Source organism: Hemitrygon akajei, chromosome 7 (genome assembly GCF_048418815.1).
Source record: "Hemitrygon akajei chromosome 7, sHemAka1.3, whole genome shotgun sequence".
Lineage (NCBI taxonomy): Eukaryota > Metazoa > Chordata > Chondrichthyes > Myliobatiformes > Dasyatidae > Hemitrygon > Hemitrygon akajei.
Window position 1 is genome coordinate 96,088,900 of NC_133130.1, and position 12,593 is coordinate 96,101,492.

General features: G+C 41.8%; 2 protein-coding genes across 3 annotated transcripts in view; one reads left to right on the forward strand and one right to left on the reverse strand.

Annotated features, from left to right (window-relative positions):
* Positions 1–9,511, reverse strand: part of abhd12 (abhydrolase domain containing 12, lysophospholipase) — a 158,364-nt gene extending 148,853 nt beyond the window's left edge. Inside the window, exon 1 of one of the 2 annotated variants that reach the window (XM_073051492.1) lies at positions 9,453–9,511. Coding sequence is in view for 1 of the 2 variants with exons in the window: in XM_073051494.1 (XP_072907595.1) it covers positions 9,453–9,478 (26 nt within the window). In the remaining variant the exon portion in view is untranslated. The remainder of the gene's footprint in view (positions 1–9,452) is intronic. The other variant, XM_073051494.1, reaches the window with a different exon arrangement.
* A 50-nt stretch (positions 9,512–9,561) lies between these two features.
* Positions 9,562–12,593, forward strand: part of gins1 (GINS complex subunit 1 (Psf1 homolog)) — a 39,691-nt gene continuing 36,659 nt past the window's right edge. The window contains exon 1 of the mRNA XM_073051509.1: positions 9,562–9,752. Within this exon, the coding sequence (XP_072907610.1) occupies positions 9,678–9,752 (75 nt within the window). The 5' untranslated portion in view covers positions 9,562–9,677. The remainder of the gene's footprint in view (positions 9,753–12,593) is intronic.

The following is a 12,593-nucleotide window of genomic DNA, read 5'->3' on the forward strand; positions in this document are numbered from 1 at the left end:
TCACATCACCTCTCATCCTCCGTGGCTCCGAGAAGGCCAAGCTCACTCAACCTATTCTCATAAGGAATGCTCCCCAATCCAGGCAACATCCTTGTAAATCTCCTCTGCACCCTTTCTATAGTTTCCACATCTTTCCTGTAGTGATGTGACCAGAACTGAGCACAATACTCCAAGTGAGGTGTGACCAGGGTTCTATAGAGCTGCAACATTACCTCTCAGCTCTTGAACTCAATCCCGCGATTGATGAAGGCCAATACACCATACGTCTTCTTAACCACAGTCAACCTGCACAGCAGCTTTGAGTATCCTATGGACTCGGACCCCAAGATCCCTCTGATCCTCCACACTGCCAAGAGTCTTACCATTAATACTATATTCTGCCATCATATTGCACCTACCGAAATGAGCCACCTCACACTTACTCTGTATACTCAGATGGTTGAACTCCATCTGCCACTTCTCAACCCAGTTCTACATCCTATCGATGTCCCGCTGTACCCTCTGACAGCCCTCCACACTATCCACAACATCCCCAACCTTTGTGTCATCAGTAAATTTACCAACCCATCCCTCCACTTCTTCATCCAGGTTATTTACAAAAATCACGAAGAGAAGAGGTCCCAGAACAGATCCCTGAGGCACATCACTGGTCACAAACCTCAATGCAAAATATGACCTGTCTACAACCACTCTTTGTCTTCTGTGTGCAAGCCAATTCTGAATTCCATAAAGCAAGGTCCCCTTGGATCCCATGCCTCCTTACTTTCTCAATAAGCCTTGCATGGGATACCTTATCAAATGCCTTGCTGAAATCCATATACACGACATCTACTGCTCTTCCTTCATCAATGTGTTTAGTCACATCCTCAAAAAATTCAATCAGGCTTGTAAGGCATGACCTGCCTTTGACAAAGCCACGCTGACTATTCCTAATCATATTATGCCTCTCCAAATGTTCATAAACCCTGCCTCTCAGAATCTTTTCCATCAACTTACCAACCACTGAAGTTAGACTCACTGGTCTATAATTTCCTCGGCTATCTCTACTCCCTTTCTTGAATAAGAGAACAACATCTGCAACCGTCCAATCCTCTGGAACCTCTCCTGTCCCCATTGATGCAAAGATCATTGCCAGAGGATCAGCAATCTCCTCCCTCACCTCCTACAGTAGCCTGGGGTATATCTCCAAAAGCTCCAGCACATCCTCTTTCTTAATGTCTATGTGCTCAAGCTTTTCAGTCCGCAGCAAGTCATCCCTACAATCGCCAAGGTCCTTTTCCATAGTGAATACTGAAGCAAAGTATTCATTAAGTACCTCCACCATCTCCTCTGGTTCTATACACACTTTTCCACTGTCACACATGATTGGTCCTATTCTCTGAGTGTCAAAAAGATCAAAGAAACATTTTAAGCAGCAGCCTTTTAACAGCCAACGCATTTCATTATGAAAAAGCAAGCATTCAAACACTTATTATCTTGGCATAACTGGTGAAATATTCTGCAATTTAACAGGTTTGTTTTAATTTTGTTGAAAGCAGATATTACAAGAGTCATGCTTGAAAAAAATCATTAGCTGAAGTTTTGGGCTGCAAGATGTTGACAATAAATTGCAAATGGTCTTGGAATTCCTTTTTCCATAAATGCCACTAAACCAACATGGTGACCTATCATATATGGTGTTCTATGTGTTACACAAAAAAACTTTTATCCTTAGTATACATTTTGAGCTTATTGTAGATTGATTTTCTGCTGATATTTGTTTTTAACCTTTTACAAAAGAGAATCTCATCATAAACTTTTCCATTTTTGATAAACTGTACATATGCCACTAGCAATGCCTCGTTGTCTCTCACAGTTGACTCATCCAGTTGTATCCCAAGTTCTGCTTTTTGTAGCTCTGTGCATACTTGATCCTCGATGTCTTCACTCATTTCGTCAATACGACAAGCTACAGAGTTATTACTCAGAGGAATTGATTTTAAAATACTGGTATCCATTTTGAGCACATTATTAATCTTTCACCAATTGTATGAGTTTTTCCACACTTTGCTATCATTTTGGAAATGTTATAAGAAGCAATGAGACCACTATCAAGGTCATTTTTAGCTTTCTTGGCAAGTGCAACATTTTTCAAATGCTTCTTTCATCTTCTGGAACTGAGTAATACCATAAGTAGCCTTTCCAGGGTGTCTCTTACAGAAGTGTTCCTGCAATCTTGATGGTTTCATTAGACAGTGCATATTACCAATAAGCCACATGGTTCGTCACTGAGCTGACGGGAACAGAATAAAACCATATTCCAGATATCTAACATCATATTGAAGCACTTTCTGTAGTTTCTTTTTAGTAGCATGGTTAGAATTCAAGGCTTCACCACCTTCAGATTCATAGAGATTGAGCCATACATATTTATACATCATTAATGGAGTTAAATTAAAATTAAAAATTAACACAAACCAGGAGTGCCTATTGGATGTGGACAATGGCAGTATTTTGACATGGTCAGTCAGGTCTCAAGCCTCAATTTAGGGTGCTGCTTACCACCCCCTTTCCCCAAAAATCTTGAATGACCCCTGATGACTACTATTTCCCCTAATGCTCCTTAGGACATGTAACCACCCCTGTTGGGAATCACTGATCCAACATATTTCAATTTATTTCTGAAGTGCAGCTTGATGGTATGCAGGTTTGATTAAGTTTGGCTTAAAAAATCTTGAATTATGTAATGCCTGCTCTGCGACATTAATTACCACTAAACATGCTTTAAAATTGTACTTCCTTCCCCTTGTTACATGTGTTCAGCCTAGACAAATCACAAGTTCATGCCACTGAGCTTCAGAGGACCTTTTACCCAGTGCTCTTGTTAACCACTAATAACACCCCATTACAGTTATTAACCAATAACGCCTTACTTTGTTTATAAATACCTCAAGAATTTTACTCAACCCTATCTTAAAGCACACATCTATATGGGACACAACACCACAGTACCATGTAGAAAAGTTCAAGATTAAATAGTCTTCCAAAATAGCATCTAATTTCCAAAGTTACAGTAAAGAACATGAGGCACAGTGATGACGTGTGCTCTTCTCATTATTACCATCAGGAAGGGGGTACAGAAGCCTGTAGGTACATGCTCAACAATTCAGAACAGTTTCTTTCCTTTTGCCATCCAATTTCTGGACCGACTTTGACCCCATGAACACTACCTCACTACCTCTTATTTCTATTTTTGCACTACATATACATACTGTAATTCACAATTCTTTTTCTTTCTATTATATGCATTGCATTGTACTGCTGCCGCACAGTTAACAAACTTCACAACGTATGCCGGTGATATTAAATCTGATTCTGAAGCTACCTGGAGCTGAAAATACGAAGCCCCCAAAATTACACCCAAATGGGTTGTGGTTTCTGTGGACACTTAATTGCTAATAGGTTGGTTACATCTTGCAAAGACAACCCTGATCAAACACTTCAATGCAAAATGACACTCAATCACTCCCCACAACTTGATAAGTGACTTTATGAGATGAAGTAACCTCTTTAAAAGCACTGAACTGAATAACTAACTTTAAATTGATTTTAAATTGCTTTTCCAAACCGACCATATAAAAGGAAGAAATCTCACACGAGGCAGTGAGATCAGTTGTATGGATGTTTTATCTTTCCACAGGGTGACCTAAATTCCTGGATAAGGTTGGGGACCGAGCAGATGGTGTTAGGTAAAACAAAATGTAATCATTTCATAGGAAGAGTAAATTATTCCTGCAGAGTAGCCTGTGATCAACGTTCTAAAAGGAACTTACTTGATGGTGCAGAAGGCAAAGAGCATTTCTGAATAGGCTCTAAAGTCCCTGTTTGCAGAACAGGTTATGATGTTTTCTAAACGATAACCAAATCTAATGTTGGACAAAGATGAGTAGTTGCGTGTCTGAGAATTAACTTTTATTTTGGATACTTGGAAGGAAATTTCTCAAACTCCAGTTTTATATCTTAGCATGCAGTCTCCAGTCTTCCATCAGTAATCCCCCAATTCCTCAATGCCCTACATCATTCAACATCAATTGCAAGACTTTTGGTCACAGGTCTGAGCACCAGATTTACTTCTTAAATCAGCAACTTTATACATCATTCTCCAAATGTATGCTGTTTATCAAAACTTGCTTTTCCCAATCTACCCAGTTTCCTTATGTAGCCAATCCCTTGAAGGCCAGCGAAATACATCCGCAGCCTAGGACTCCGCTCTGGGCTTGAAGGCCAGTGACAGGGAAGTGTGATGAAGGACATCTGTGCACGTTAGGTCGGCAACAAGGAGCAGCAAGGATGAGGGCTTGTGGCCCACTGAGTCAGCTAGTCTCCCCAGGTCGGTTGGTCTTGGGATCGATGCCCATGTGAGCAGGAAACAGGAGGGCCAGTGACCTTATAGGTATACAACTCAGCGAGCCTTTTGTTTGAGCATGGAGTTTGGGGTCCTTGCATTGACTAGTCATGGGAAGATCAAAGCCCAAATGTTGTTCAGAAATCCAGAAATTGAAGCCCCATTGTCGAAGCCCTGACTCTATGAGTCGGAAGTCCAATGGGGAAGTTGGAGGCTCGTTGTAAATCCATGAGTCCGCTGGAGGCTGAAGGCCCAGGTGGTCTGTGTGTGTGGGAGGGAGGAAAGGGGCTTGATTTACTGTTGTTGATTTGTTGCTTCTGCTGAGCATTGTGGGCCAGAGTGTGTGGAAAGACTTGCGGGCTGCCCCCAGCTCATCCTTAGGTTGTGTCAGACACATTTCACTGTATGTTTCGATGCACATGTGATAAATAAATGACTCTGAATCTGTAGAACTCCTATAAGAGGTTTTGTGACACAACAGTACATCACAACTGCAAGTAATTTACATTTGTAACCAGACACAATCCAAATGTAGATCACATTAATAAAAATTAAATTTTATTGTATTGTCTGACCAGGGAAATTTATTACCTGGAAATACAGCATACTTTGTTGGTAATAATACAAAGTATTATATATATTCAGACATACAGCATATCATGATGTTTTCTGATTGGCATTAAAGTTTCTACTGTTCCCTCAGAAAGGGACCTTACATCCTTAACCAACCTGACTAATCTCATTTACTAATGGAGTTGATTTTTAACTGCCCTCCAAGGTGGCCTCACAAACCACACACAGATTATTGTTAAATTAGAAATTAAAGAGCAGCAGGACAATAATTTACCTTTTTCAAAAAATCATGATTCAAAAGCATCCTCAACCACCTAGGCAACAAATACTGGTAATGCCAGTAATCCGTACAATCCAAGAATTTAAAACTTTTTGGCACCTTATAACAAGTAAAAACTCAATTTTTTACACCTGAAAAGACAACTCAACTAACACTAGCCACAGTTTATTCAAGTACTTATATTGATTAGGCAGTATTAACATCTTCTAATCGTAACAGCTACCCATTACAACAGCTACACCAGTGAACAACTTTGTTGCAGTTCAGGTAAATGCATAAATCTACACCATTCCCATTGCTTTACAGTGATTTATTTGATATGATTACTGTATGTTTTTTGTTGTATGTTGCACCAACACCACAGCTAATTTCTAGTACAAGTAAATGTGTATGGTGAATAAAGTGGATACTTGATTATAAACATTTATCCACCTTTTCTTTCAAAGACAAAAGATTAAACCTAATACTAAAGAAAATAAAATAAAATTATATTGAAACAACAACACACACAGAATGCTGGTAGAACACAGCAGGCTAGGCAGCATCTATAGGGAGAAGCGCTGTCGATGTTTCGGGCCAAGACCCTTCGTGTTCCACCAGCATTTTGTGTGTGTTGTTTACATTCTATGCACGTTTTGAATGAAAGATTGGAATAGCATTACCCACCCTGCCAGCTTCTAATGCACTTGAACCCACAGTCACCATAGAGGATGTAAGATCAGTCTCCTGGAGAGTGAACTTATGGAAAGCTTCTGCTCTGGATGCTGTCCCTGACCATGTCCTTAGATCCTACGTAGGTCAGTTGGCTGTGATATTCAGACATTTTCAATCTCTTCATGCTACAATCTGAGGTTCCCAGCCACCTTAAAATACTACTATCATCCCGACACTGAAGAAAGGCAAAATAATGAGCCTCAGTGACTACTGCCAGTGGCTTTGACATCCACCATCATGAAGTCTTTGAGAACATGGTAATGGGTACATTAACTCCATTCTCCCTGAAAACAAGATCTACTGCATTCGCCTACTGCCAAAACAGATGGACATCATTTCTCTCCCCCTACACTCATCACTGGAGAATCTGGACTATTGTTTATTGACTATAGCTCCACCTTCAGTACTGTAATTCCAAGCAAACTCATCTCCAAACTCCTAGACCTGGAACTCAACACTGTCCTTTGCAACCGAATCCCTGATTTCCTGACCCACAGAACACAATTAGTAAAAACGGATGGCAATATCTCTGCCACAATTATTCTCAACATTGGTGCCCGACAAGGCTGCATCCTTAGCCGTCAACTCTACTTCTATGCACTCACAATTGTGTGGCCAGATTCTGCTTTAACTCCAACAACAAATTTGCAGATGCTAGCACCATAATGGGCCATTTCTCATGTAATAATGAATCAGAATTCTGAAAGGAAATAGAGACCTAATGACATGGTGTCAAGACAACAATCTTTTCTAAAACATTAGCAAGACAAGACTTCAGGAAGTGGGGCAGTGCACATCCTCCGGTTCACATGTACTGCCGTGGTTGAGAGAGTTGAGAGTTTTAAGTTCCCAGCAGTAAACAACACCAATAATCCATCCTGGACCAATCACATGCTGTAGATGCAATAGGGCAAGAAACCAGAGTAGTGCCTCTACTTCTTCAAGAGGCTAGAGAAACTCACCTTTGAGCCTCACTAATTTCATTGATGCACCATAGAAAGCATCCTATCCAACGTAGTATATTAACTTCTCTGTGTCTGCTGAAAACTGCAGAGGGTTGTTTACACAGCACAGCATATCACGTCACAAAAACCAGCTTCCCCTACAATGGTCTCTGCCTGTACTTCTTACTGCCTAATTAAAGCAACCAGCATAATCTCCTCTCTCCCATTGGGCAGAAGATATAAAAGCCTGAAAGCATGCTTAAGGACAGCTTCTATTCTACTGTTGAAAGTCTATTCAACACTTCCCTAGTATGAAGACATTGATTCCTGACCTCACAATCTATCTCATTCTGATCTTGCACCTCAGTACCTATCTGCACTGCACTTCTCTGTAACTGTAGCACTTTATTCTAAATCCTTGTGCTACCTCAATGCACTATTGTAATGAATTGATTTGTATAAACAGTATGCAAGACAAGTTTTTCACTGTACCTCAGTAAATGTGACAATAAATCAATTTACTAAGATTAATTGTTATGACAGTGTGCACGGGGCATAGAGAACACAATTTACCCATGATAGGGCATAGTGTTTCCTTTAGTTTAATTAGACTTTTCTGTTACATTATATTATGTTCAAGTTTATTATCATGAGCACACATACCCAGGGTATAAGTGCCATGATAATTTGCTTTTTACAGCCACAGTGCATATCAATTACATAAATTAATATGAATTATGGATAGCTTAGACTACAAAACAAACACAAATAAACCTAACGACATTGGTATATTTTGGGGGAAAGATTGTCTGAGGTAGAATTTAAGACCTGTTCAAGTAAGCCCTCCGTTGGTCAGGGTCAACCACGGATGTTGGGTCCTAGCTGCCTGCGTCTAAGTCGATACGCAAGCCAGGGCAGTAAGATATAGTGTCATAGAGTCATAGAAAAGTACAGCGCCTTAGTACCTAGTAAAGTAAGCATGCAGGTACAGCAGGCAGAGAAAAAACTCCCCTTCATAACAAGGGGAGTTGAGTATAGGAACAAAGAGGTCCTTCTGCAGTTGTACAGGGCCCTGGTGAAACCACACCTGGATTATTGTGTTCAGTGTTGGTCTCCAAATTTGAGTAAGGACATTCTTGCTATTGAGGGAGTGCAGCGTAGGTTCACAAGGTTAATTCCCGGGATGGCGGGACTGTCATATGTTGAAAGATTGGAGCAACTGGGCTTTAGAAGGATGAGAGGGGATCTGATTGAAACATATAAGATTATTAAGGGATTGGACATGCTAAAGGCAGGAAACATCTTCCCGATGTTGGGGGAGTCCAGAAGCAGAGGTCACAGTTTAACAATAAGGGGTAGGCCATTTAGAGAGTTGAGGAATAACTTTTTCACCCAGGGAGTTGTGGATCTATGGAATACTCTGCCTCAGAAGGCAGTGGAGGCCAATTCTCTGGATGTTTCCAAGAAATAATTAGATAGAGCTCTTAAAGATAGCAGAGTCAAGGGAAATGGGGAGAAGGCAGGAACGGAGCACTGATTGTGGATGTTCAGCCATGATCACATTGAATGGCGGTGCTGGCTCGAAGGGCCGAACGGCCTACTCCTGCACCTATTGTCTATAGCACAAAAACAGGCCATTCGAAGAGGAAGGCCATATGAAGAGAAAACTGTTGCCCATGCAGCAGGCTCCTCCACTCCACAAAGCTCGTGTATCCAAAGTAACAGCAGAGACTGATACTGTTTGGCACCAGCGGCGTTGCGGGAGTTGCCCGTCAGCGTTGAAATCAACGTAGGGACTCCAACCCCGATATTTTCCTCGGGGTTTATTCCTGAAGCCTTCTTCATGAGTAGATATTGTAGTCGCAAGGCGGCAGTGGTTTGAAATCAGTTTTCCTTCTAGATGAGCTGCCAACCACGGCTGACGAACCCCATCTGCCCGAAGTGACTGGTTCTAAAGCGCCAGCAACCCACTTTTGCCCCTTCTCCTGTCAGTAGAAACGGTTTCGCCGGGCTTAGTCAAGGCCAGGAGTTGGACTTGGTTATCAAGGGCTGTTTGAGACGCACGGCATTGGGAGCATTTAATAGGTAAGGAGAGCTGATTCCCCCACCCCCTCACCGATGGCAGTGGGCATGCTGTTGCACAACCTTAAGGTATGGGTGACAGAATTGTTTGCTTATCTAGTGCATTTTAAACAACATTGGTTTGGGATGATCCCTTTAAGACTACCGTTATAAATCTGCACAACAGCAGGAGTGATCACGATGTATTTAGACCAATGTTCGTGAACGTGCATTTTATAACAGAGTGGCAGGCAAAAGAAGGACCGATCTGGTGAGGAGGTCTGACCTGTACGGACCCCGCACTCGGTGGGTCCTCGTTCAGGACGGGGAGTCAGAGCGCAGGCTCGCGATGAAGGGGGCCCACTTGAAAGTTTAAAATAAAAGACATCGAACCCTTAAGGATGGGAGCAAGTTAGCCATAGCCTGAAAGGGTGAAGTAAACAGCACTTGCTAAACAATTTTAAAACAATAATAAATGAGAGAGCGGCACCTCTACCTCTTCTCGAGACAGCGTGGAAACATTGCCCGCTGTTTACAAACGGCACCCAGGCGGCAGCGACTTCCGGGGGAAGTGACGCGACGGCCAGCGCGAGCGGCGCGCTGATTGGCCGGAAGGAGCCAAGGCGGCGGCAGTTGCTTTGGCGGGAGAGTTGTTCGCTCGCCTGCAATCTGGCTGCGGGAGTTTGGGTTCACAGTCTCACCGCTCTCTGTAAACTGCTCGATGTTCTGCGAGAAAGCCGTAGAGCTGATCCAGGAGCTGCAGCGAGCGGCCGATGGACAACTCCCCGCTTTCAACGTGAGTACCGCAGTGTTCAAAGCCTTTCCGTCTGGTTTTGGACGAAAGCCCTCCTCAGCTGCCGGTGCAAGTTGCTCATCCTCCAAGATTCAAGATTGTTTAATGTCATTTCCAGTACACAAGTGTAAAGGAGAACCAAATACTTGTTGTTCTGGACACGATACCCAACATAAAACATCCAATAAGATAAAGAACGTAATGAAAACAATAAATATAAACATAAGGTAGCTTATATAAATAGATTGCATGTGCATAAAATGACGCTAGGCACAGGTTTGTCTGTACATAAGGTGACTGACAGAAAATGATAAAGTACCGGTGGCGGGATATGTGGTGGAAGTGTGTTGATCCGCCGTACTGCTTGGGATAAGTAACTGTTTTTGATTCTGTTGACCCTGGCATGGATGGTACGTAGCTTCATCCATGATGGGATTGGGCCAAACAGTCCATGAGCAGGGTAGGTGGGCCTTTCATAATGTTACTGGCCTTTTTCCGGCTAGTGCCGGTGATGCTTTGGGCAGCTTTGACTAATAACCATTGTAGGGCCTTCCCGTCGGTCACAGTGCTGATTCCGAACCATGCAGTGATGCAGCTTGTCAGGATGCTCTCTACCGTGCATCTGTAGAATGAAATGATATGGGTGTACAAGTCCAGCTCTCTTCAGCCTCAGCAGAAAGTAGAGGTGTTGGTGAGCACCTTGATTGTGTAATCCTTGTCAATAATGGCAACAAAGTGTTTAATCTTTATCGTGATCTCAGGCCTCCCAAAGATGGATACAGTGCAGAAGGTATGAAGAACAGCTGCCGCAAGAAAATCCTGAGTGAACTGCTGTCATGTTCATGTAGATTATACCAAACTAACAGAGGTATTTGACTAATGATAAAGAAGGATGCAAACTTAGAATAATTTGAAACAAATATTTAACTTAATAATCGATTTAGGTTAAGATTATTTATGTTGCAGTTTGCATCAAAACACCACAGAGAGTGATCAACTAAGTAAATCCAGAATTTGAGGTATGTTTGCAAAATGTTAACAAGTCTGAACATTGATGTTTTAAGTTGTCTTTAGATATTCTTGCATGCTGAATCGAATAAATAATACAAAGTTCTTGCATTCCAGTGTACCAATGATGCCCAAATTGAAGTTCCCCACTTTCAAGGCCTCTTCATCTCATGTTCTCGATATTTACCGCTTATTTATTTATTATTATTTGTTTTTGTATTTGTACAGTTTGTTGCCTTTTGTACACTGGTTGAACACCCAAGCTGGAGCAGGCTACCGTTGATTCTATTATGGTTATTATTCTGTTATAGATTTATTGAGTATACCCGCAAGAAAATGAATCTCAGGCATGTATAATAAATTTACTTTGAACTTTGAAGTTCACTGTTGTCGTAGGCATACATATGCCATGAATCTTAGTTTTGAGAACAGCAGCACTCTACATTACAAGCATAAGTAATCATAAACTTATTGTGATCATACCTAACTTGTACATGCACAAAGATAAACAACAAAATATGCATAACTGCACGACTACAAGATTGAGAGAGAAAAAAAATTGACCAAAGTAATGTACATTTTGAATGTAACATTGAGGCCCCCTTGTGGGATAAGGCGTTTAAGCAGGTTCTGATTATGTCTGAGCATTTCTCTTGCATGTTTGAAGACCATGCCATGTTATACTTGATGTCTTGGATTATGCAGTCACTAGCAAAGTGTCAGCCCAGGCCAATAACCTCAAATAAATCTCTTTTTTTTTGTATTTTGAAAATTTATGTAAATGAATTGCAATTCACAAATATTCAATTAGGCTTTAGATGTAATTGCTAAGCCATGTTTGTGGTTTGGATTCTTATTTTAAGAACTTACATGGATCATGTGCAATAGAGTGGCATAAAGTACTGCTAGGGAGTATACAACTCAGGATTTTTATGTGAAGGAAGGAGGTGCTGCAGTGAGGCAAAAATTAAACTGCTGAAAGAACTCAGTGGGTCAAACAGCTTCAGTGGAGGCAAAGGGTTGATACCCTACATCAGGTCTCAGAGTGTGGAGGGATGATAGCTGGCATTTGGAAGTGAGGAGGGCTGATACAGAGGCTGATAAGTTCAAGTTTACTGTCATCTGACTGTACATATACACAACCAAACAAAACAGCATTCCTCCAGAATATAGTGCACTCACAAAGCACATATCACACACAGCAGGTAAAACAAAATATTACCACAAACAAGTTAATAAAATATTACTCAAAGTGCATGTAGTGCGTAGCGCAGCAGCACGAGTAAACAGGTCACTGTCCTAGTGATAAGACCTCGGTGGTGGCAGGCTATTCATCAGTCTCACAGCCTGAGGGAGGAAGTTGTTTAAAAAGTTTGGCAGTCCTAGTCCTGATGCTCCTGTACCTTCTTCCTGATGGTAGTGAGTCAAAGAGATTGTGGGACGGGTGGTAGGGATCCTCAACAGCACTTCGATCCTTACTATACAATACTTGCGGTAAATGTTCCAAGTGGGGGAGGGAGATTTCTTGGCATTGTTTACTATCCTCTATAGGGTCTTGCGGTCCGATGCCTTACAGTTTAGTAACACATAATGATGCAGCCAAGTCAGGACATATGTTGGTGCTTCTGTGGAAAGTTGTTAGAATAGGGGTGGGGAGCCTTACATGCCTCAATCAGACCCTGACCAGGTAGGTTGTCTGACCACCCCCCCCCCCCCACCAAAGCTTGCTTGGGTTTGTGCTGGCTAGGATCCTCCTCATCTCGGCTGTGGCTAGACAGGGTGCTTGTTCTTTGGGGTATGAGGGTTTTCCTTGATGCCATACCATTCATTGCATCA